This window comes from Crocodylus siamensis, chromosome 10, assembly GCF_052110815.1.
Source record: "Crocodylus siamensis isolate JL-2025a chromosome 10, ASM5211081v1, whole genome shotgun sequence".
NCBI classification, from domain to species: Eukaryota; Metazoa; Chordata; order Crocodylia; family Crocodylidae; genus Crocodylus; species Crocodylus siamensis.
In genome coordinates this window covers 42,129,053-42,155,205 of record NC_143404.1, presented here as the reverse complement: position 1 = coordinate 42,155,205, position 26,153 = coordinate 42,129,053, and the positions used below count along the sequence as shown (strand labels likewise).

At 47.5% G+C, this 26,153-nt stretch overlaps 1 protein-coding gene across 3 annotated transcripts in view; it reads right to left on the bottom strand.

Annotated features, from left to right (window-relative positions):
* Positions 1-11,541: 11,541 nt before the first annotated feature.
* Positions 11,542-26,153, bottom strand: part of LOC149856507 (rho GTPase-activating protein 39-like) — a 154,905-nt gene continuing 140,293 nt past the window's right edge. Inside the window, exons 10-11 of one of the 3 annotated variants that reach the window (XR_016444405.1) lie at positions 13,353-25,751; positions 11,542-12,653 (exon numbers count right to left, since the gene is read on the bottom strand). Coding sequence is in view for 2 of the 3 variants with exons in the window: in XM_090064353.1 (XP_089920479.1) it covers positions 25,557-25,751 (195 nt within the window). In the remaining variant the exon portion in view is untranslated. Of the gene's footprint in view, positions 25,752-26,153 lie in introns of all 3 variants that reach the window. The other 2 variants (XM_090064353.1, XM_090064352.1) reach the window with 2 other exon arrangements.

Sequence of the window (26,153 nt, the reverse complement as noted above, 5' to 3'; positions counted from 1 at the left end):
TTTACCCCCTCGTCCAAGTCGCTGATGAAGATGATGAACAGTGCAGGCCCGAGGACTGAGCCCTGCGGAACCCCACTGCCCACATCCCTCCAGGTCGAAAATGACCCATCCACCACCACTCCCTGGGTGCGGCCTTCCAGCCAGTTAGTGACCCATTTGATTGTGTAGGTGTCAACGCCACAGTCCCCTAGTTTTTAATGAGAATGGGGTGAGAGACAGTGTTGAAGACCTTCCTAAAGTCCAGAAAGACTACGTCCACTCCTACCCCTGCATCTAAGGATTTTGTGACCTGGTCATAGAAGGCCACCAGGTTGATCTGACAGGACCTGCCTCTAATGAACCTGTGTTGGTTGCCCCTAAGCATAATCTCCCCTGCTGGCCCCTCATGGACATGTGCTATGATAATTCTCTCAAAAAGCTTCCCCAGGATCAAGGTAAGACTAACTGGTCTATAGTTTCCTGGGTCCTCCTTCCTCCCTCTTTTGACAATGAGAACCACATTGGCCCTTTTCCAGTCCTCTGGCATCACATCAGAGCACCATGAGTGCTTGTAAAGCCATGCTAGGGGTCCCACAATAACCTCTGCTAACTCCCTCAGTACTCTGGGGTGGAGATCATCAGGAGCAGCTGATTTAAATACATCTAGTCCCTCCAGAAGTTCCCTGACTAGATTCTCACTGACCGTAGGTCTGGGTGTGCGTCCCCTGGGGCCTACGGAGGTCCCAGTGAGGGGGGTGACCCAGTCCCTGCTCAGGAAAATGGAGGCAAAGAAATTGTTAAATAGGTTAGCTTTGTCATCTGGTGTGACGACCCGATTTCCTAGCCTGTCTTGCAGAGGCCGCACGTTACCTGGTACCCTCTTTTTACCCCCTATGTATTTAAAAAAGGACTTCTTGTTGTCCTTGATCTGGGTAGCTGGTCCCAGTTCCATCTCCGCCTTGGCCTTCCTGGCCGCCCCCCTGCAGCCCCGAGCAATCACTTTATAGTCCTCCCTGGTGATGACCCCACCCTTCCATTGGGTATACGCCTCTCTTTTAGCCAGGATACGTTCCCGGTTGATTTTGGTGAGCCATAGGGGCTTTTGCGTCCTCTTGCCCCCTTTAATCTGCATTGGGATTACCTCCCTTTTGTCTTGGAAGATCGTCTCCTTAAGGAACAACCACTCTTTTGGGACCCCCGACTCCCCTCCCCTCCAGGACCTCAGTGCCTCCCCGACTATTCTCCTTAGCTTATTGAAGTCCACCCTCCTGAAATCTGGGGCTGCTGCCTTGCTGCAGGCCTTTGCCACCCTGCACTGGATGGTGAATTCCAGCAGGTGATGATCACTGTCGCCCAGGTGGTCGAGCACCCGCAGCCCCCTCACCAGGTTGTTGCCCTTTACCAGCACTAGGTCCCACAAGGAGTCTCCCCTAATGGGGCTGTGCACCTCCTGGGTTAGATGGAGGTCTGTATCTCAGGTAGGAACCTACATGAGCAGTCAGACCTGGCTGACTGCTCATCCCAGCAGACGTCTGGAAAGTTCACGTCATCCACGATGACCACGTCCTTTGACCTAACTACCTAAGACTTAAGAATTCCCGGTCTAGCTCTTCCCCTAGGTTGGGTGGTCTGTAGTAGACTCCCACCGTTAAGTCTCTTTCCCCTCAACTGCCTTGTATTCTAACCCAGATCACTTTGGTGTGCCCCTCCTCTAACCCCGTGCCACTCATTGAGGATGTGTATTCTTCCTTGACGTAGAGCACTACACCCCCACCTTTCCTCCCTGTCCTATTCCTCTATACAGCCTATAGCCCTTGATATTCACTGCCCAGTCATGCATTGGGTCCCACCATATTTCTGTGAGCCCTACTATGTCTGGGTTGGTGTCAGCTTGCAGGAGGGTAAGTTCCTCCTGCTTGTTCCCCATACTATGAGCATTTGTGTAGAGGCACTTGAGGCCTCCTGAAGATGTGTGACTTTGACCCACCCATGACAAGTTTTTGGACATGATTACTGACCACTCATACAGCAACCTTATACCATAAACTTTGGTTAATTTACCACTCCAAAGGAAAAACAAATAATGTTGAAGTATCCAGTAGTGATCAAATATCAGTTATGATAATGGGGAGGGGGAGTCACTGTTGGGGTTTGAAATAATGGCAAATTAGATCAAAGTAGCAACATATCCCATAAGAGAGAGCTGGTGGAGAGCCAGAATTGGCGAATGCAATGCCATTTAGATGGGACTAGTGAGGGAAGCAGCAGCTGCAAAGTATTGCATAGGCAAATTAATCAAAGTTTATTGCAGTTGTTTAATCACAACCATATTTTCTTAGCTCACTTATAAGGCTATGATGGAAAATGGTGTTAAAAGCCTTACAAAACTTAAGGTGCATCACATCCACTGCTCTCTCTCTATCCACAAGCCGCCCAAACTGTTCCCCTACCACAAGCTCTGTGAGCGCAGAGCTGGGCAGGGAGGGAACAAGCCTCCCAGCCTCTACCTGGCATGAAGGGTGGGGGCTAGGAACTGTCCTGGTCAGAGACAGGTCCCAGCCCTGTACCCCAATCAGGTGACTGAGGCATGGGGCTTGGAAAGAGCTGCAGGGGTGGGGAGGTCCCAGCCCCCTGCCCTGATCCACTGGCGGGGCAGCTAGAAGCGAGGTGGCTGCTAGCTGCTCTACCAGTGAATTGGGACAGGGGGTTGGGACATGCCCCTCCCCTGCAGCTCTTTCCAAATCCACTGCCCCTGATCAGGGAGCCAGAGCCAAGAGCTCTCTGCTGCTGGGGCAGGGGTGCATTGTTCCTGCCTCAGCAGCAGGCAGCCCTCTTGGGCCAGGAGACAGCTGTCTCCTAGCCCAGTGCTAGTAGTACAGGCATACCTCGGAGATATTGTGGGTTCGGTTCCAGACCACCGCAATAAAGCAAATATCGCAATAAAGCAAGTCACACGAATTTTTTGGTTTCCCAGTGCATATAAAAGTTATGTTTACACTACACTGTAGTCTATTAAGTGTGCAATAGCATTATGTCTAAAAAACCAATGTACATACCTTAATTGTGAAGTGAGCAAATTCTGTTGAAAAAAGGCGCCGATGGGTAAATGGCACCGATAGACTTGCTCGACGCAGGGTTGCCACAAACCTTCAATTTGTAAAAAACACAATATCTGCGAAGTGCAATAAAGCGAAGCGCAATAAAATGAGGTATGCCTGTATATAGGCTCACTGCCCTTAATTGTAAATGTGACAGGTGGGTGGGACAGAAAGTCCTGCCCCTTAGCCCCACCCCTTCCCCTTATATGGTGTGTCATCACTAGCCCTGCCCTGACCCCAGTCACATGGTGTGTGACATCAGCAACTCCGCCCCCACCCCCAGTCACGTGGCGTGTGACATCAGCAACTCTGCCCCCATCCACAGTCACATAGCCTTCCATGACATCAGAAGGACAGCCCATGCAGACCCCCAAAGCCCACCCCCTCTTGCTGCAAAAGCCTCCCTAAACTACATGGTACAGTTATGATCTATCAGGTCCCAGACTGCTCTAGCCCCCAGAGCGACCCCATCAGTTTTTCTGAGACTGTGCTAAGGCAAGGAGGGGGCAGACATGGAGGAGTGTGAGATGGATGCCAAGTCTACCAAAACAAGACCCTGGCTTTCAGATCAGGTTGCTTACACCCTACACAAACCTGCAAGAAGACGTTTTAAAAGAAACAAGACTGTTGTTTCAGATATTGATGCGGAATGGCAGGCAGATTTGGTGGATATGCAACACCTTTCACTACATTGATGTGTTACTAGAGTTTATAAAGAGCTACAACCACAGTTTTCACAGAACTATCTGCACCAGGCCTATTGATGTGAATTTCTCAAACTCTCCACGGGCATGGAAAACTGTGTTGTTTTAATAAATAAATAAAACCAGCAGCACCCGTGTTTAGAAAAGGAGACCACGTGAAGGTACCTAGGATCAAAGGGAGGTTTGAAAAAGGTTATGAACAAACATCCACCAATGAGATTTTCATAGTGGATGAAGTCCTTAGATGCATGTAGGTGCCTGCATACCGCCTAAAAGATTATGAAGACAAACTTGTCGAGGCTTCTTTTTATCCTGATGAACTACAAAAAGTGAACTCCAAACAGGACAGAGTTTACAAGGTTGAAAAAGTTCTAGCAATGAAAGGAAAGGGAAGAAAGAAGCAGTTGTTGGTGAAATGGTTGGGGTGGCTGGCTAAATTTAACAGCTGGGTGGAAGCCTTCCAAGTTTGTTACATATAGGGGTACCTCAGTCAGAAGGCCAAGATGTGCGATGGTGGCTTTTACATCACTCTGTGCAGCAACGCTTCCGCCAGGATTTTTCTGCAGAACACCAGCTGGTTAAACCTCTGGATCTGCTTGGGAACTGGGAGATAGGGTTAGCAGAAATATAATACCCGCACAGCTGGAATCCCTTTTAAAATCATTTCTGGGACTAAAAAATGGGAGTACCTCCTGCCTCAGGGGTATTTTACAACTACCACAGAGTTACTGGATCTTACAAATGATACAATTACCATCTACCCTACTCCACCCAGATTAGTTATGTACTATGATCAAGTGATGGGTACAGTGAGACTTAAAGCCAAAGATAACTCTTATGCTTTTTATAAACGTGATGTATAGCTTTTATTTTGGGAATCCTACTCAGGTCCTCTGTTAAAAAAAACACCATTCCCACCTGATATCACAGATGGGTTCAGTTCGCTGGCTGTCCACATGGACATTGTGGAACATCAGCTTGTCAGGGACTTTTCAGTTCCTTTACTTCTCTGCGTCACTGTCCGTGGGAGCAACAAGTTTGTCACCATTACATATGGCAAGCCACATTATGTCCCCATTAGTCAGCACCACATCAACACAATCAGCATTGAAATAAAGACAAATCAGAACAAACACATCTCATTTTACTTTGGTAAGGTGATCATTAAGCTTTACCTATGCCCCGGAAGACTTTGAAATGTTAAAATAAGTAAAAGCATGATGGTGATGGTAAAAAACTATGGGGGCCCTAATTTGTACAGAAATTATTATAAAGCCCAGGCTGGGTATGGTCTTCCTGGATATCAGGGGGTGCCTATGATATTCAGGGCTGGTGTGGGGGGCATATTTTGCAGTCTCTTTAGAAAAGACATTCCACTTTTGAGACGGGGTCTGGAGATTATTAAGCCCCATGCTAAAAATGTGGTGCAAAACATAGCCAAAGACCTGATGGGTCATGTCTCCTGAGCTGTCCTGGTAGCCATACATGAGAAACCAAGAAGCAGCCTGGGAGAAAGAAGGGGCACTTTCCTGGAGGAAACCAAAATATATTTTAACCTCAGTGGCCTCTGTTCACTGTGGTCTGAAGAATGCGCCAAATCCAAACTGGATGTGTTTCAAATAGCCCCTATGAAGACCTGCATTGAGAAAAGCCTGTATGTTGAGATCCCACCCACCCTCGGCTATTACTGAGTCCAGCCCCCTTGACTTTTTCATAGCCGGGAATGGCAAAGATTACATGGATTTGAACAACACGCTGCTGTACCTTTGCTGCAAGATTGTAAAAGGTGATGGAACTGATCTTGATGCCAGAGCAGCACTGAGTCTGGTGAATTATCTGCTGGCCTCTGTCTTCAGTCAGCTGGATGTCACTCTGGGAGATCGTCTCATAAGCCAGAGCAACAACTGTTACCCTTACTGAGCCTTCACAGAATTGGTTCTCAACTACAGTGATAACACCCTTGCCACCCAATTCTGCCGGCCTGTTTCACAAAGATACCCCAGACATCATGAAATAGTTGTGCAGGATGGCGATAATCACAGGTTTCGGAGACAGGCAAACCTGACAGATCAGAGCAAAAAGATAGAGCTGCTTGGTCATCTCCATAGTGATTTGTTTTTTCAAGAAAAACTGTTGCTGAATGGCGTGGACATGAAAATTAAACTGACACACAGCAAAGATGCTTTCTGCTTGATGGGCGCCACAGTGGCTTGCCAATGTAAACTAAAAATTACATCTGCCTCACTTTTTGTGAAAAAAGTGAAGGTAGCCCCGGGTGTCTGACTGGGCCACACGGAGGCCTTGCTTATGGTAAATACCCGGTAGACCGCATCAGTATGAAAGTGTTTAGTATTCCTGCCAGAAGCCGAGTCACCGACCAGGAGAATCTGTTTCTGGGGCAGTTGCCCAAACTCATTGTCCTCGGGTTCAAGGTTTATGATGCCTTTAGCGGGAATTATGCTAAGAACCCCTTTAACTTTAAACATTACAATATTAATTTTGTGACCCTCTACTTCGATGGAGAACAAACTCCAACAAAGCCCCTACAACCAGATTTTGAGAATGGTAACTGCGTGAGAGAATACATGAAGCTGGTACAGACAGCTGGTAAACATATGAAAGACTGGGCCCTGTTAATCAACCATGAGGAGTTTGCTCTGGGGTACACCTTGTTTGCCTTTGACCTATCAGTAGTCTATGGGCCAACGAGAGGCAAAGCGCTGCTCGACCTGGTACTGGCTACGGGGAACGACTTAATCAGCGACCTAGTGATCGATGGGAAGTTGGGTGACAGCGACCACGAGCTGATCACCTTCACCATCCGCCGTAAAGCTGGCAAGTCAGTCAGCAACACAGAAGTCCTTGACTTCAGAAAAGCCGACTTTGACAAGCTCAAGAGGCTTGTCGGTCAGGCCCTCAGGGACCATGACCCCAGGGAGAAGGGAGTTAAAGAAGAGTGGTTGCTCCTCAAGACAGCGATCCTCAATGCACAAGCTAAATCTATTCCAACACGGAGGAAAGGCAGCAAGAAGGCACAGCAGCCCTCCTGGCTCTCCAGGGACCTAGCGGACCTCCTGCAGCTAAAAAGGAAAGCCTACAAAGGATGGAGGATGGGATTCACCTCCAAGGAGGATTATTCTGCACTGTTCCGGTCCTGCAGGGAGCAAACCAGGAAAGCCAAGGCTGCAACTGAACTCCAACTAGCTTCAAGCATCAAGGACAACAAAAAGTCCTTTTTCAGATATGTGGGGAGCCGGAGGAAAAGCAAGGGCAATGTTGGACCCCTGCTAAACCAGATGGGGCAACTGACAACTGACACCCAGGAAAAAGCCAACCTATTAAATAGGTACTTTGCGTCAGTCTTTCATCAGTCACATGGTGAGCGTCATAGCCCAGCCCCCGGCACGGACCTTTGAAAACTCCTGGCGCTCTGGTGTAGTGCCCGAAGACTGGAAGAAGGCCAATGTGGTGCCGATCTTCAAGAAAGGGAGGAGAGTGGATCCGGCTAACTACAGGCCCATTAGCCTGACTTCTATCCTGGGGAAGATCCTAGAAAGTTTATTAAGGAGGCCATCCTTCATGGACTGGCCCAGGCTAACATTCTAAGGGACAGCCAGCATGGGTTTGTTGCGGGTAGGTCTTGTTTGACCAATCTCATTTCCTTCTATGACCAGGTGACCTATCACCTGGACGACGGAGAAGAGATTGATGTCATATATCTTGACTTCAAAAAAGCTTTTGATCTGGTATCCCATGATCAGCTCTTGGCCAAACTGGCCAGTTGTGGCCTTGGCTCCACCACGATCCGCTGGCTGGGAAACTGGCTCCGTGGTCGGACCCAGAGGGTTGTGATTGATGGCAGTCACTCATCGTGGTGCCCTGTGACCAGTGGGGTCCCTCAGGGCTCTGTCCTTGGACCCATACTGTTCAACATCTTCATTAATGATGCGGACATTGGAGTCAGGAGTGGACTGGCCAAGTTCGCCGATGACACCAAACTTTGGGGCAAAGCATCCATGCCAGAAGATAGGCGGGTGATCCAGGCTGACCTGGACAAGCTCAGCAAATGGGCAGAGGAGAACCTGATGGTGTTTAACACCGAAAAATGCAAGGTTCTCCACCTTGGGGGGAAAAACCTGCAGCTTCCTTATAGGCTCGGCAGTGCTACGTTGGATAGCACTACAGAAGAAAGAGACTTGGGGGTCATCATTGACCACAAGATGAACATGAGCCTGCAATGCGATGCTGTGGCTAATAAAGCGACCAAAACGCTGGCTTGCATCCATAGATGCTTCTCGAGCAAATCCCGGGACGTCATTCTCCCCTTGTACTCGGCCTTGGTGAGGCCGCAGCTGGAGTACTGCGTCCTGTTTTGGGCTCCACAATTCAAAAAGGATGTGGAGAAGCTTGAGAGAGTCCAGAGGAGAGCCATGCGCATTATCAGAGGTCAGGAAAACAGATCTTATGATGATAGGCTGAGAGACATGGGACTCTTTAGCCTTGAAAAGCGCAGGCTCAGGGGTGATCTGATGGCCACCTATAAGTTTATCAGGGGTGACCACCAGGATCTGGGGGAACGTCTGTCCACCAGAGCGCCACAAGGGATGACGAGGTCGAACGGTCACAAAGTCCTGCAAGACCATTTCAGGCTGGACAAAAGGAAGAATTTCTTTACTGTCCGAGCCCCCAAGGTCTGGAACAGCCTGCCAGCGGAGGTGGTTCAAGCACCTACACTGAACACCTTCAAGAGTAAATTGGATGCTTATCTTGCTGGGATCCTATGACCCCAGCTGACTTCCTGCCCTTTGGGCAGGGGGCTGGACTCGATGATCTCCCGAGGTCCCTTCCAGCCCTAATGTCTATGAAATCTATGAAATCTCCTGACCAGGAGTGTGCTGATCATTATTTGCTGAATAAAACCAGGAACTTGAGAGCAGAAATACACTTTGATCGTGTATGGGGTCTTTGACAACATCATAGAAAAAAATTAGAGGAGAAGGGTCCTGTTTGACTACATGTAAAGATGGACACCGAACAGCTCTCTAGGGTTTTATACTTAGACCCTTATGCCAAAGAAACTTTCCTAGATGTTTTCTCCTGCAACTGGCTTCCTAAGACTCAACTGTCTCAAAGGTCCCTGAGTTTGGTGGTCAACACGCACCCGCATAATCAACCCGGAGAACACTGGTTGGCTGTTTACCTGGAAGATTGGAACCGTGGGGAATTTTTTTACTCATACGGTCACCCTCCAAACAGCTCTCTCTTTCCTCAAAGCATACATCCTCAGTGGTCGGGGTTCATGGGGGTTTTAGAGGGGGTGGTCTGTTCTGGCAGAAACAGGGTTAATTTCCCTCTGTCCAGAACCTGCTTTACGTAGGTCAGGAATTTCGGAAGCACGGCGGCATACAGTTTAGTCTTATCATATTCTGCTAAACCCTGTCTTTGGAGGATATCCCTCATTTCAGCATCCAATAAGTAGGTTGCCTGAGTTCTGATATTTTCCTGAGGCAGTGCGTGGGGTCCTTAATTGTTCCAGCTCATGTTTGGTCACCAGGTACATTTCTTCTGCATGCTCCATCACTGCCTAGTCAAAAGCCCCATAATGAGAGGGAGAGCAGAACTTAATGGAGGGCTGATAAATCCCCCAGACTGTTTCACCAGCTGTTTCTTTTTTTTTTAAGAGGCAGGCTTTTGTTACTTAGGTTTCTTATGATCCCGCATCTCTTTTTCAGCAGGCAAATTTGATGTGTCAAAGGGATGTTCAGAGCAATTTCTGAAATGGTTTCATCAATAATGACTCCAAGATCCCTTTCTGCCTCCGTGCTCTCAAGAAGGGAGTTTCCCATCTTATAAGTGTGCTGCTGGTTACTAGTGCCCAAGTGCAGCACCCTGGACTTGTCAGTATTGAAACATCCTGTTTTTGTTAGCCCACCCCTGTAACCTATCCTGGTCTTGCTGCAGTCTTCCCTCCCTACTAGTGTGCTCACCTTAGTTCTTTATACAAAGGCTGCCAGGAGCTATAACACTACATGATAGTCTCAGGCATAACAGACAACAAGCTATCAGCATAATCCAGAAGGTTTTTTATAAGGTAACTTTTACCACATTTGTTAGGGCCTGCCTAAATTATAGAAAAGGGGTGCTTCCATCGCATATCCATCTTTAAAAACCATAGGGGAGACTGTTAAAGTTTTCTGTGAGGACCCTTTTGTCATAAAAGACTTTCTGCACTTTTCTCAAGGCTTTAGTTTCCATTGTCCACTTGCTTTTGTTCCTGACAATAGAAAGCTGTTGTATCACGATCCCTTGTGACTCACAAATATCATGGAATCTGTATCATGGTACAGACACCGGTCTTGCAAGCTGTCTAACAGCTCATACAATTCTAAGTGTGCATAAGCAATGGTGAAACAGACTATAAAGATGTTTGTGTTACCCAAGAGCATATAACCCTCTTTGGCATGCTTCCAAGACACACAAGCTGCCTCATCATTAATGAAGTCACAAGATGAAATTTCATAGGCGGGAGAAAAGAGGTAGCCAAAGAGTTCTTTGGGGTCTCTCACAATGCTGGTGTTGGGCAAGTTGGTTCTCTGACCAGATTTACCCCACAAAGAATTTAGAAACAATTTTGCTATTTGACTCTTTGCAGGGTTGGGTTTGATATGCTTTGGGCATAAGGTCATGACCCTCTTTTTTCACAATAATCATGATCTTTCAAAAAAGGAGAAAGACTCTCCTCTTTCTCTAAATTGTGTAAGCAACTAGTCCTGAGTTTCTTATTCATGGGGCCCAGATCACCTGTTTTGGGGCCGTGAATCCTTGTCTTTTTACATATTTTTTTTCAGAGGTAGGTGGCATGTTTTCCCAACACACCATACCATACAAAATCTGAGAGAATATATATTTTTAAATTCAGTCATTATTTCCATCAAAAACTTTTACAATATTTACTAGTTTATTTTGTTACCCCTTTTCCTAAGAAGGGTTTTTTTTATCATTTCTAGTGACCACTAAGTCTCATTGGTTTTATCTTTACAAAAAACCCTATATGCATGTGATTAGCAATCCAAGACATTAAAGCAAATGCTAATCTACTTTACATGTAGAAAACTGTTGATGTGCTTTATGACCCCACACCCCCAGCCTCCCACCAAGATCAGCAAAAGATATAACCTCCCCCCATTTTAAACTGTTTTTGCTAAACCCTTCTCTTGAGCAGGTTTTTATAATCTCTAGTACTAATTAAGCATTCAGTATGGGGTATGAGAGTTTTATCTTCCTCAGTGATCAAATCATGAAGGGCAGCATTAGGATCTTCTGCAGAATACATAGCATTTAGAATCTCTCTAACCTGACTTAAATATTTCTTAGTAATTCTGAGAATGTTCCTGGCAAACCCAATGGCTATAACAGCATTGAAAATACTATCAAGACATATTTCCTGGCAAAGTTCCTAGATTGTTTGATTTATGTCTTTATCTAACCAAGTAACACAATCATATGCTTCCTGACCACCTTGATCATGTGTGAAACCCCAGCAGTTATCAAAAAGTCTCCTCCTCAAGCAGTTTTTCATTATGCCATAAAAGGAAACGCACACAAGAGACTTCATGAAGATTTTACGTCCTTGACTTGAAACAGGACCTGATGATTCAATGCCTGTCACAGGCCAGCTGGGCACTGTGAGCTTATCAATTTTATCACAGGCCAACTGGGCTGTTTGGTTCAGTTTCAGATCGACGAGGCAAAGTTGGGAGTGAAGTAAAGGCAAATTTATTATAGTGTACACACACACAACAGGTAACAGAAAGATAAATGCAATAAGCAGATAATGCAGTATTAAAGAGCTAATAGTAAATAATAACAACAGATAATAACAACAGATAGATACACCAATTCTGTCGCTGGCCAACTGGGCACTGCGAAGGTATTAGCCAATGGGCTGTTCAAAACAACAGATAGCAGACATGGGTTAGATACTTATCGATAGTTCCTTGATGCCAGGTACACATCAAGTGATTCCAACGAAGTCAGACGTCCCCAATCAACACTGTCAGAGGGATTACCAGGGAAGATCCCTTGATCAGGATCCAATCCTCACTCACACCGGGAGTCTGGGGTCTGGGCGTGGAACAGAAATGATGGTTCTGTTTCCCCTTTCCTGCTGGTCACCTGACACACGTTCTTTTTATACCTAGTCTTATGCTAATCTGTTGGCTTTAGAGCAACTCATGATCTTGCCCTATAGCTGTTACCCTATGGGATTGAAAGGTATTAAAAATTATCATAAAAGGTTACTACCTAGACTCCGGTTTATCCAATAAGCAAATTATAATGCAGCACCTTTAGGTTTGAAATGGGCATTGCTCCGCCTAAGCCCCAATCCCCTTTTAGGTTTTCTTTGAATATGCTTTCTTGGGATGTGCTTTCCTGGAATGTGCTGGGTGTGCCAGGCAGTTGGATCCAGTTTTTTATCATTAAAGTTGAACCCTGAGCAGAAACCGTTAGATCAGCTAGTCTTGCAGCTACAGCTTTGCCTATGGGGCCCAGTCAGTTCCACGAACAGTTAGTTTTATCATTTTGGTTAAACTTATGACAGACAAGCTACATTTGCGGTTTACAAACTTACAAACTTTATATTAACTAATATTACCTGTTTAGGCAAAATACCAAATGCCTCTAAGAAGCACATATTTATTGCTTATTAATCCCTATAGTTCTGGCCATCACAAATGCCTCATTGTCTTCTGAACTCTTCAGCATCATCTGGTCTCTGTTCTTTGCAGAAGCATATGCTTCCTTCTGGTGTCAGCTGTATGGGTGTATTGGTGAATAGGCTTTCTGGAGTCATTAAAAAGACTTCGTCTAACTGCAAAGGAGTTCAAATAAAGGACTTAGTTAGATTTCATAGATTTCATAGATATTAGGGCTGGAAGGGACCTCATAAGATCATCAAGTCCAGCCCCCTACCCCAGGGGCAGGAAGTCAGCTGGGGTCATAGGAACATCCAGATTTCTCTTGAAGGCATTCAAAGTAGGTGCCTGAACCACCTCCAACGGCAGGCTATTCCAGACCTTGGGGGCTTGGACAGAAAAGAAGTTCTTCCTTATGTCCAGCCTGAAGCGGTCTTGCAGTTTATAACTGTTCAACCTTGTTATCCCTTGGGGCGCTCTAGTGAACATACGTTCCCCCAGATTCTGGTGAACACCCCTGATAAACTTATAGGTGGCCATGAGATCACCCGAGCCTGTGCTTTTCCAGGCTGAAGAGTCCCATAGCTCTCAGCCTCTCATCGTAAGGTCTGTTTTCCTGACCTCTAATCATGCATGTGGCTGTTTTCTGGACTCGCTCAAGTTTCTCCACATCCTTTTTGAATTGTGGAGCCCAAAACTGGACACAGTACTCCAGCTGTGGCCTCACCAAGGCCAAGTACGAGGGGAGAATGATGTCTTGGGATTTACTTGAGAAGCATCTATGGATGCAAACCAGCAGTTTGCTCACTTTACTAGCAGCCACGTCACATTGAAGGCTCATGTTCATTTTGTGATCTATCATGACCCCCAAGTACCTTTCATCCATAGTGCTAGCCAGTGTAGCACTGCCAGGCCTGTAAGCATGCTGCAGTTTTTTCCTCCCAGGGTGGAGAACCTTGCATTTTTTCAGTGTTAAACACCATCAGGGTCTCATCCGCCCATTTCCTGGGCCTGTCAAGGTCAGCCTGGATCGCCTTCCTGTTCTCAGGTGTGGATGCTTTACCCCAAAGTTTGATAACATCGGCAAGCTTGGCCAGTCTACTTCTGATACCAATGTCTACATCATTAATGAAGATGTTGAACAAAATAGGTCCAAGGACAGAGCCTCGGGGGACCCAATTTGTCACAGGGCACCACAACTGTTGTTATTTCAAAATGCCTTCCATGATAAAGTCTGTCCAAAACTCCACAGTTTTATTTGTAAAAATTGATGTTTCTAGATATAATTGGTTCTAAAATGATAGAAAAATATTCAAATTCAGAATGAAGTGTGATCTAGTTTCAGTACTCGGGGTGGGGGTAGAAATTGAAATAGTCATATACTATTTTCCACTGTGTTTTAACATTTAGGTTAGGATTTAACATGTAGTATTAGCATTCATAGTATAATTTCAAACCTATGCATGTGCAAATTTAAGTGACTTAGGTTGACCACAGTGTGGCAGCCTCTCCTGAAAATCTTAGCCACCTTATTATTCTTGGCTGAAATAAACCACAGAGGCATTGGCTCTGCTTCCAGGGATTATTGCTATCTAGGTGTCCGAACACACCCTGCTGAGTTGATGCAAGACATGCTACTGATATAACAGGAAATAAAGTATGTGCTTGTACATTACAAATATGGTCTGTCAGAGACCAGGCAGATATCAGAGGCAATCGACACAGCTCTAAGGTCAGCAGGACTGTAAGTGATGTGCTCAGAGGGAGATAACTACTAGGTGGTGTGGGAAAGCTCACTTTAGGTCAAAAGAATCCCCTAAATGCCAGCTTAGGCAAATTAAGTTCTGTAAGCAGGGAGGGCATAATTCAGGCCTCATCATCCTGCTCTCGGATATGCTTTTGCTTCCTCTGCTCTTCTTCAGAATTGTAGTGTTGCATTTGACATTATTCCACTTGTCCTTCCTCTCCATAGTTGTTGTCTATATGAGCTGCTATCTGAAAGTTGGCTACTCTGGGGTGTGCCTGCAAGATTGGCACATTCTCAGATGTGTGTCTGGCCAGGCACCTCTGTTCCCAGCCACTTTTGCTCTAGCTGCCCAGGGCACCACTCCGGGTCCATGATATGGGAACCCAAACTGCCCTGGTAGTGTAGCAGCAAAGTCTCTCTGACCTCAGACTCCCTGCTCCTGAATGCTCCCCATTCTGTTAGAACTTAAACCTCAGGCTGGTGCCAGAAGCCCTGCCTGGGCTGCCACTGGGGCTTGTTCAGAGCCCAAAAGAAATGTAAAAAAAAAAGAAGAACTTATCTCACAGTTTGCTCAGTTGTCATGGTGTGACTGTTCCTTTGGCTCGCCTTTCTCCCATAGGGGTTCACCCAGAGACTCCTCAAGTCCTCCTTCCAGGGACAGCCACAGCAACTCTGACTTTCCTCTCTTTGGATACCCTGCTGCTCTTCTCCCCTTCCCTCTTATTCCCCCCAGTGTCTCTGGTCCCTGACCTCCTGGTCAGCTGTTGCCTGGCAAAGTGGCTCCCCATTGATCAGGTAAGCTCTGTGCTGGGGCGGGGGGTGGCACCATAGCCACTGGAGAGGGGCCATGGGTGAGGGAGGGGGTGGGGAAAGAGACAAGAAAGTCCCAGAGAGGAGAGGCAGGGGCCAGTCAGGTTGTCCCTGCCACAGCCCTTCTACTAGTAATGGGGGTTGGGGCCCCCTTACACTGAATAAGTAGATTGGCTCCATGGACTCCATACTTTTTACTTCACTCTATTTTATTTCTGTCAGTGTGAAAGGTAAGGTCAAGCCTTTATTTATAAAAAGTAGCCCTGTGGGGGTCAATGTCGTAGCTATTATAGTGACTTGTTGCTGGATTTCCTGATTTCTCAAGAACAGCACTTGTCAGTGCACTCTTCCTCTATCAGGGAGTAGCTAACAGGCTAGGGGATTGTAATTGGTTGGGCTGGCTTTTAAGTGAGCCTTACAAGCTGTTATAAAACAGCCCTGCTGTAAAAGCCTAGCTGCAGGCAATTACCTTCTCAGTGGGTGCATCTACATGTGCAATTAATGCTACTTGGGTTTACTGTACAGTAATATACTGCACAGTAAACCAGCCCTGGGCAGGCATCTACACAAGCAGCCATTTGGGAGCAGATTTGCTTCTTATGATTGTAGTTTGCTCCAGGCCTACTCCTGCCCTGCTCTGCCCCCTGCAGCATCCAGGGGAGTTGGAGGATCTGGCCATGGAAGCCAGGGACACTCTTTAAAAGGCAACCCCATGCAGTGTTTCCTGGCCACCTGTTTTTCTGGACCAGAGCAGCTTGCAGCCTGCTGGCACAGCCCTCTATGACACTGCGGAGCCTGTGAGCAGCATGCTATGGCTGCTCCACCCCTCAGGCCCTACAGTGATGACATGCACCATGGTCTTGTTTGCTGCTGCACTTCACTGCCACAGTGACCACTGCCTAGCACAGGTCAGTCTTGACCTGTCTGCCTCCCTGTGCCACATGGCCAGGCTCATTGCTCTGTCTGTGGCACTCTGATCCCAGGCTGGCTCTGACCAGCCCCTGGGCTGCTGTCTGGACCCTGGCAGGAACACTGTCAGTGGGTGCATCTGATAGGCTCCTGTCTACTCAGGTCCCTATCCTGCTTTTCACTTACCTGCCACACTTTGGTGTTGAAGAACAATAAACAAGAATGGGAAGGTCAGCAGTCGAACTTGTCCATACAGAAACATAAGTTCAGTGAGGCTTCTTCCACAAGGCTCCACCACCCATACTCTGTCAGATTGGTGTTTATAACCTTTGTGTGAATGCATACAGTTCCTTTATTTTCTGTGCTCACTGACTCAAACTTGTTTGGTCCTGTGTACTACATGGTCAGCAATGCCCTCTGTGTTCAGTTCAACTTCATGGGTATATTCCTCCCTCAAAGGAATCATAGATTGTCAATCAGTCCTTATCACTAAGATGTGGGGGGGATGTGGGCACATTGGAAGGATGCAATAGGCTACAATCAGACCTAGACAGGTTACAAGGGTGGGCGGATGAGAATAGGATGGGTTTCAACACAGACAAGTGCAAGGTGATTCACCTGGGGAGGAACAACCGGCACCATACCTACAGGTTGGGGAACTCCCCTCTTGTCAGCATGGAGGCGGAAAGGGATCTGGGGGTCATCATTGACTCCAAGATGAACATGGGCCGGCAGTGTGGGGAGGCAGTTAGGAAGGCCGACTGCACCCTGGCATGCATCCACAGATGCATCTCGAGCAGGTCCAAGGAGGTGATCCTCCCCCTCTTTGCGGCACTGGTCAGGCCACAGCTGGAGTATTGCGTCCAGTTCTGGGCGCAGCACTTCAAGAGGGAAGTCGACAGCATGGAGAGGGTCCAGAGGAGGGCCACTCATATGATCAGGGGACAACAGGGCAGGCCCTATGAGGACAGGCTGCGGGACCTGAACCTGTTCAGCCTCCAAAAGAGAAGGCTGAGGGGGGATCTTGTGGCCTGTTATAAGCTAGTCAGGGGGGATCAGCAGGCACTGGGGGAGTCACTGTTTCCCCGAGCACCGCAAGGAGTGACCAGGAATAACGGTCACAAGCTGGCAGAGGGTAGGTTTAGGTTAGATATCAGGAGGCGCTACTTCACAGTCAGGGCGGCTAGGGTCTGGAACCAACTTCCAAGAGAAGTGGTGCAGGCTCCTACCCTGCGGGTGTTTAAGAGGAGGTTAGATGAACATCTTGCTGGGGTCATTTGACCCCAGTATTCTTTCCTGCCATGGCAGGGGGTCAGACTAGATGATCGGCTCAGGTCCCTTCCAACCCTAGAAACTATGAAACTATAAACTGGTGGTTTGGGCTGGGACTGTGAGGGGTGGTTGTTGGAGGCCCCATTCATGCCTTAGGAGTATGTGATCACCTTGAACCCAGCCAAGGGCAGGCTCAAGGCACAGCAGGACAGAGCATGAGGCCACAGAGCCCAGAGTAGGACAGACTGTGGGATCAGGGGGATCTGAGAGCCCAAGGAGGGGCAGAGTGGGGGACCAGGAAGTCTGAGGGGCTAGGGGACCTGGTAGGCTGGGTCCAGGGGCCCAGTGCCCGAAGGCACAAGACTAGAGCTGGTGCCTAGAAGCCAGGTTCAATATAGTGGACCTGGGCTAGAAGGCCCAGCTAGTGAAAAGGGGTGGAGGCCAAGAAGGCTGAAGCTCCAATGGGACAGTGACAGTGCAGCAACACCTGTGAGGCATGAGGTGTGGTATAGGGCCAGACAGAGCCATGCAATAAACCCTTTAGGCAAGCAAGGTCAAGAGAGTTGACCACAGGATAAAAGAACATCTTAGGCTTGCCAGTCTCTGAAGCAGGCCTCCCTTTCATTAGTTTCCATCAAGATATGGCAGGCAAGAAAGCAAGGTGAGACCTTGTGAGAAAGTGCAGAGAGAGAACCTAGCAGGGATGAGAGGGCCTACAGGAGGCATCACAACAGCCCTCAGGCACCTAACCTGTTACAAGAGAACAAAAGGAGGCAAACTGGGTGAAGGAGCAATTTGTGCAGGCAGGAGGCAAACAGAAAACAAAATAAGTTGCTACCAGGAAGGGGCCATGCTACTGTATGTGCCAGAGCCAAAGGGTCCCCTTGCTGTCTTGAGCAGGGGTGGGCAATTATTTTGGCTAAAGAGCTGCTTATTGAGTTTTGATAGGCTGTTGAAGGCTGCAAGGGTAGCCCTCTCCCTTAAGAGGTGCTCCACCCCCGTGTCGCCATCTTGGGACCAGAAGTCCCACCCCCTAACCCCTGACCTGACCTTTGCCACTGGAAGTCCCTCCCCATACCCCTGGAAGTACTCTATTTGGGAAGGGGGTTTGCCATTCTGGAACTGGAAAAAAAATAAATTATATACTAAAAATCAAACATCCATAATAACACATTTTAATTTTATTAAAAAATATATTTTTGTCCTGATTTGTGTTGTGTATATAGAGGAGATTGCATAATAGCTAACGATTAACTCTTACTCCTATATATTGCGGGGTGTGGAGGGGTGTGGGTTTGTGCATGTATGTGGGGGGTGGGGGCATGTGTGGATGTGCGTAGGTGGGTATGGGACATTTGTGGGGATAGGTGTGTGTGTGGGGGGGGATGTGCTGGGGGGGGTGTGCGTAGCAGTGTGCAGGGTTCCCCCAACAGGCACATGTGTGTGTGCGGGGGATGTGGGGGAGGGTGTGGGTGGGTGCAGTATTTTGTGGGGTGTGTGACTGTGTGTGGGGGAGGGTGTGGTTGTTGGGTTTGCGGGGGAGAGGGTTGTGGGTATGGTGAGGTGTGTATGGGACCCCCTACGTGTTCCTCTGAGCCGGTCAGCATGCACTACCGCCCCACAACAGCCCCCGCCAGCAGCGTGCAGCCCCAGCCCACCCCGCGTCCTCTCCAGACTTACCCTGGCAGGAGTGGATCAACAGGAACCTGTGCCACAGCCCCAACCCAGTGCGCCCCCTGCCTGCTCTGGACTTGCCTGCTCATGCTAAACAGTGGCAGCAGCATTCCAGGCAGGCAGAAATTGTTGCTCAGTGCATGGGAAAAGCAGCCCCTCCCTCCTGCCCCGCACTCCCTCCTACAACTGCCCAGAGCCCATATGAAGTTGCCCTGAGTATGCTCTGTGTTGCAGCAGTGATGGCGCCAGTGATGGCAACGGAGCCACAGGGCAGCCTGGGTGTGTGGGCTCTGGGCAGCTGTAACAGGGAGTGCCAGGCAGCAGTGAGGAGGAGGGTCGCTGTTTAACATGAACAAATGAGTCTGGAGCAAGTGCGGGGCGTGCCAGTTCGGGGCTGTGGCGTGGGTCCCCACCAGTACTACCTCAGAGCTGGGGCCAGTGGTGGCGGCAGATGGAAGAAGCTGCCACTGCCTGATCTGCCTAGAAAGGCAGTCCATCTGCAGAGCCGCCCCAGCCCCACTGTGTGCCCAGGTGGCAGGAGGACACACCATGGCTGAACAGTGCCTGGGCTAGGCAGGACTGAGGGACCCACCACAGGTCAGACAAAGCCCCTCTGCATGCCAGACCCAGCTCGTGGTCTGTGTTTTGCCTACCCCTGGGCTAAGGGTCCCCTTGATATCTTGAGAAGGGCCTGTGCCCACAGCAGAGAGTCTGTTTGCAGGAACCTAGCTAGTCATTTGTCCAGTGAGAACAGCCACATGTAGTGAAGCCCTGGCTTCAGCACAGCTACCTAACAGTTCTGAGACCTTCCATCTTCCACAGAGAACTATGATGTTGGGCTCAAGCCCCGTATGGTTTTCTTGGACTCCCAGCATCCTACTTCATTTTATATGCATCTAACATCAAGGCCTGCTATAGTCTGTTGTAAAGGGAACTAGGCAAGGAATGGGAGAGAGCCAGTTAAGTAGGAGTGTTGCCAGCAAAAGCCAGTTATCAGCAGCCTACAACCTGTAACTCAGAATGTAACCATGAGAAAGACTCATCTATTGGGTCACTAAAACAGCAGTCCTGGAACTGAGAAAATTCTAGGGCTTACAAAGAGAAGCAGTTCAGACATCAACATTTTGGGAGCTTCAGATGCTTCTGTGGTCTTGGATGTGGATAACTGGTCAGACAATCAGGCCCTGGGGTAAATCAGCAGCATGATTATCCCAATTTTATAAGAACTTGAAAGGAACTCAAGATTTCATTTCATTCAACCCCAGTTCAAGGCAGGACCATCCCTATCCAAACCATCCCATACAGGTGCTTGTCTAAACTATTCCTAAAACTACACAATAACCCTGCTGGCTCCAAACACCAAAAACACCCTAACCTGCCATACCTAAAGCTGCAAGTTGTTAAAATATGCTTAAGACATTCAAGAGGAAAGGTCATGCCCCCTGCTACAGGGAAAGGCAAAATCTCTGCAGTCCATGCTGATCTGACTGTGGGATAAATTTCTTTCCTGTTCCCAAATGTGGTGATTGGTATGACCCTGAATGGAAGAGCAAGATCCTCTAACCAGGGACCTCTGGGTTTTATTTCCAGCAGAAGCATCAGCCCCCTCCCCCCCGGGAGATCATGAATAGAGCTATGCTCCAGTAACTTCCTAGGTATTGAAGTCAAAGTAACTGATCTATAATTTCCTGGGTCCTCCTTTTAGTCTTTTTCAGAGGGGCATTGGCCCCTTTCCAGTCCTCTGGTACCTCACCTTACCTTCCATGACTTTGTCAATATTATTGGCAAGGGCTCCAAGATGTTCTCTGTCAGCTCTTTTGGTACCCTGGCATGAGGTTCATCAAGCCCTGCTGATTTCAGTGCACTTAGACCCAGAGCTCTCCCACTGTTTTTGTTACTTCATCCCTCAGCTTGTCTCCTTTCTTGCCAAATAATTCTCATTAGCTGTCTGGTTGCAACTTTTTTTTGTGCAAAGACAGGCAAAGTAGCTACTGAGCAGCTCTGCTTTCTTTGCATCATCTGTTAAGAACTCAGCCTGGCTATTTAACAGTGGACCCACAGCTCTGTCTTTCTTTCATGGACATTCTTATAGAACCTCTTCTTGTCTTTAACTTTCCTTACCAGGTGAAGCTCATTTTTTATTTTTGCCTCCCTGATTTTATCTTTCCTGGTATGCTTTTTTGATAACCTGCCCATCCTTCCATTCAGTACCATAACTAGGAAGAGGCGCCCAGGACAGCCACTCCAGGTGCTGACTTGGTGTGGAGTAAAAAAAACCCCACTGCTACTGTAGTCATGACACAAGAGGTAGCCAGAAGTGTTGCAGCTTCCCTGGGCACCCAGCTGTGTTGTCACGCCTCTGCTTCCATTGTCTGTATGTTTTCCTTTTGATTTGAGGAATCTTAGATGCTCCTAGAGGCAGGACATGTTCTGGCCATGTCAAAAGGTAGTGTTATTACATGTGCGGGCTTCAAAGTTCTTTTTCTTAGCATGCTAACTAATGTTCTGTTTTGGGAAGATGTGCTGCACAGTGATATTGTGATGCAAAGCTCCAAGTAGAGGGAGCTGTGAGAGCAGAAGAAAAATTTGTTTCTGCTTCACTCTCTGTTTGGAAACTATCCTTAAGACAAAGATGCTACTTGGAACTAGGTATGGGGTCAAGATTCCTACAGGAAGAAACCACTGTGTGTGTTGTTTGAACATCTCTATTCCAGGACCCATGTATGTATTTGTAAATAAAAAAAAATGTTTTAAATATACCCAGACTATATACCCAATTATTTTTCTTCCAACAGGAAGCCAACCTACAGGGTCCTGGAGATACTGGAAGAGAAGCAACAATGTAAATACAACTGATAAAATGTAGTTCCTAGATCCTCCAATAGCTCATAAGGTTGAGGGGTTTTAAGCCTTTTTTTTAAGGAGATGGCCTGTCATTTTAGTGGTGTGCTTGAACTACCATTTCAGTTTTAAAGGTGGTTTTCAAAAATAGTGAAATTTATGGAAGGATAAGTTTAAAATAGACACAATTCAACAGAGCGTATAGCTCCAAAACAAAGATAGTTTCCAGTTGTCTTACTGCAGCTAGGATGGTAAAAGAATTCAAAGCATCCTACAATTGCCTAAAAAACATTTGGGTAAAAATATGTTTCTGCATATCTTCAGTGCATGGACAGCTCCAGACAAAGTAAGTTTAAAAAATAAGCAGAAAGTTTTTAGAGTTAACCACTGAGGTTTTATTTATTCTTATAACAACAGAGCAGAAGCTGCTTTACTTATTCACATTGAAAATTTTGTTGGCAAAAAATAAAATAATACCCAGTGTTATTTCTTAGCCTATTTTAGAGTCCTGGCAAAAAGCATTCCTCTGTAACAGCAGCAAATATCTATTGATCATCTTATTGATCCATCTATCCAACTTCTACACCTAAGTGCAAGACAGAATTTGAATAATTGCTCATTGTATCTGGCTGCAGTTTGCAACCCAGGGGAAAGCATGTGCAGTCCAGTCAAAGGGGCTCCTGGGACAGACAGTAAAAGGCCTTTCCATTAGATTTGGAGGCAACAGGTTACACCTTGGGGCTGTTTATGAATTCCAATATCAACAAATAGCTGCACAGCCAGAAACCCTGTGTTCATCATAAGCTCCAAGGGGGAAGAGCCTGTTTCACTTCCAGAGAAAAAGTCTACCTCATCTTGGGAAGGCCAAAGGAGGTGAGTGGTTTTGAGCACTGCAGTGGGGTGATGTTGGGAAGCAAACCCCTGCTCCTCTCTGAGTGACTGACAATCAATTCGACCATGAGCAGCAGGTATCTTGTACCTGCTCCAAGTCATGTTACAAGGAAGGAAACCCCTAGTTCTACAGACCACAGACCAAAGTCTGGCCAAGGAACCCATATGAATAGAATCCTGCTTCCTAGGATATCCTGATTCACTGGTGAAAACCCCATGTTCCCACTGAGCAGCTTTATACACACACCCCCTTTGCTGCAGTTCACCATATTCTCACTGGCCCAAGGAAAGCCTGGAGCATTTACACCCATTGGTGTAAATGGGTGCATAACCTCAGCCACTGCATTCAGGAGACCTCCAGAAGGGCTCTGAAACACAAAAGCCACATGCTGCTTGCCTTTTTTAAAATTATTTTTAAACAGGATTGCAGAACAAGCTGCTCTCACCTGTGGTAGAAACTAAGTGGGGAGAAATCTGGGATTGGCTCCCACCTCAGCATTTTACAAGTAGGCAAAAACAGCAGAATGCCCTCTTCCCAATGGAGTACTTTCCTCCCACACCTCCAAGCACAAGAGCAAATGCTGACCTAGTCATCTCTTGTTACCAATCAAGTATCCACTTCTCTCATCTCCTCTCAAGACCAAGCCTGGGGTTTACCAGGCCAAAGAAGTAATGCTTGGTCCAATCCAAAGCTGGCACTCAGCCACTTCTGTAACTCTCTGATCCAAGGTCAGGAGTGTCAGTGCAAGATACCTTTCTAGCTACCTTTGGAACTTGGTCAGAAAAGAGATAGGATGATGTAGGAGTGTCATCTGTTTATACGGCAGAAGATGCAAGAGAAATGAATAGACACGACAAAGCCAGTCCCCAGCCCATCACATACCATTTGTCTTCAGGCATAGATTTCATAGATTTCACAGACATTAGAGATGGAAGGAACTTCACAGGATCATGAAGTCCAGCCCCCTGCCATGGGCAGGAAGTCTGCTGGGGACAAATGATTACAGCAAGATAAACACCCAAATGCTTTTTGAAAGAGTCCAGAGTAGGTGCTTGCATCACCTCTGGGGAGACTCTGGGCATTTGGACAGTAAATAAGTTTTCCCTTATGTCCAGTCTAAATCGGCCTTCCAGGAGTTTGTGGCCGTTAGACCTTGTTATCCCTTGGGGGAGCCTAGTGAACAACTTTTCTCCCAGATCTTGATGCAACTGCTCTTAGGCTGCCATCAAGTCACCCCTGAGCCTACTCTTCTCCAGGCTGAAGAGTCCCATGTCCCTCAGCCCCTCCTTGTAAGGCTTCTCTCTTGGCCTTTGATCATATGGGTGCTCTCCTTTTGACTCTCTCAAGCTTATCCACGCCTCTCCTAAGGTGGGGGGCCCAATACCGGATGCAGTAGTCCAGCTGCAGCCTCACTAAGGCTGAGTAAAGCAGGAGGAGGATGTCCCTAGGTTTGTTTGAGATGCAGCGGTGGATGCATTCCAGAGTTTGATTTGCTCTGCTGGCCATGGCATCGCATTGGTGGCTCATGTCCGTCTTGTGGCTAATCAAGACCCCCAAGCTGCTCTGTTGCTACTCAGAATCAGTGCATGCATCAGTCCTATACTCTGAATCAGCTGCCTGTCTGCAACCTCCACATGGTCTTGTAACCCTGATGCTGATTGCATGGGGCTAATGCCCAGTTGCAAAGGGAGAGTCACCCTAATACAGGAAGCATGGCCAATTCATTCCTACCTGGGCCACTGCAGCAGCACATACTACCAGAACATACAATTGCCTGGCTTCCAAGCACTGTAGGTGGATGATAATGGGATGCCACTGCCCACCCTGTTCAGTGATCTCCACAGAGGGCTTCTCTCATCGGGAAGTCCCTCTGCATCATTTCACTGCATGTTAATTGTAAACTAGGTTCCAGATGATCAGAATGGTGGAGTGCTTCCATATGCCAAGCAGGATGGGGCATACCTATGCCATAGGCCAGGTATCCCTGTAGTGGCTGAGATATCCCTGCACCCCAAACAAGCTTTTCTCTTATTCCAGTGAGGACTGGAAACCCCATTAGTCAGTCAGTGAATCCATACAAGGGCAGCTGAGCAAGTCTGGCACAGACACCAAGCTTGCTCTCAGTGCTTGTGATGCAGCACTAGAAGAGCCCTGAGCTTTTCCTTGCCTCAAGACTCTCTGGTCCTTGTCCCCATAAAATCATCTCCTGGTTGATGCTGATGCCAGCCCTATAAGGCCCTGGAAGAAGGATTACTCTGAAGCAAGTACTGCAACAACAGCAACAATGATGATGGAAATCTAAGTGAAGGGAACTAGTCAGGCTGCAGCTGGAGTACTGTGTCCAGTTCTGGGTGTCACACTTGAAGAGGGATGTGGAGAATCTGGAGAGGGTCCAAAGGAGGGCCACTCATATGATTAGTGGCCTCTGTACAAAACCCTATGAGGGGAGGCTGAGAGATCTGGATCTCTTCAGCCTTCACAAGAGACGTCTGAGGGGAGACCCTGTAGCAGCCTATAAGTTTATCAAGGGAGGACAACAGAGTTGGAGATGTGCCATTTACCAAGGCACCCCTAGGAGTAACTAGGAATAATGTGTACAAACTAGTGGAGAGTAGATTCAGGTTAGACATTAGGAAGACATTTTTCACAGTAAAGGTGGCAAGAATCTGGAATGGGCTGCCAAGAAAGGTGGTACTATCACCTAACTTGGAGGTCCTCAAGAGGAGGCTAGATAGGCACCTGACTGGGGTTATTTGACCTCGGTCCTTTTCCTGCCTGGGGCAGGGGGTCAGACATGATGATCCTTTGGGGTCCCTTCTGACTCTACAATCTGTGAATCTATGAATAAAGGCTTGGATAATGTGTAGAATCTCCCAAGTGGTGCTCCCTTACCCTCCTGCTGTCTCTGATAGCATGGAACATAGTCCCAGTCGCTCACACCATCCCTTCAATGAAACTAGTGTCCAAGTGCACAATCAACATGCGCAGGAAGGACATCTCCTTACGGGTGTTTTCAAAGATGACCCGGGGATCGTCAGACTGGCAGCGCAGGCAGTTGGGGGCCATCACCATGGCCAAATTATTGACATCCATCTTTGTTTTGCCCACATTACATGGCTGAGCAAAAATCTGTGGTAGAAGGACAGTCAGTCAGAACAATGGCAAAAGTGTGAGGCTATTAAGTCTTGGGCCCACACCTCACTCCCTGGACCCCATAAAAACTGGGGGGAGCTGCAGAGACAATACCCTTCTGATATTGTATCCCCAATATCTCCATGCTCAGAAAGGGCAGATTGTCTGTTCTTGGATGGGTACCACAGCAGTGGTCAGAGGACTTAACATGGTAGATCTACAGCCCTGTTCATTCTTAAGGCAGACTGAAAATTAACACAGCCTGCAACTCCAATAAGGGGCAAAAAGACTAAGTCAGGAGCCTGTCAGCCCAGAATGCAGACCAGAGGCTCTAGTACACAAATGTCTGAGTGACTCAGCTATAACCCGAAGGGCTTTCTTCATACCTCCAGGCTTCAA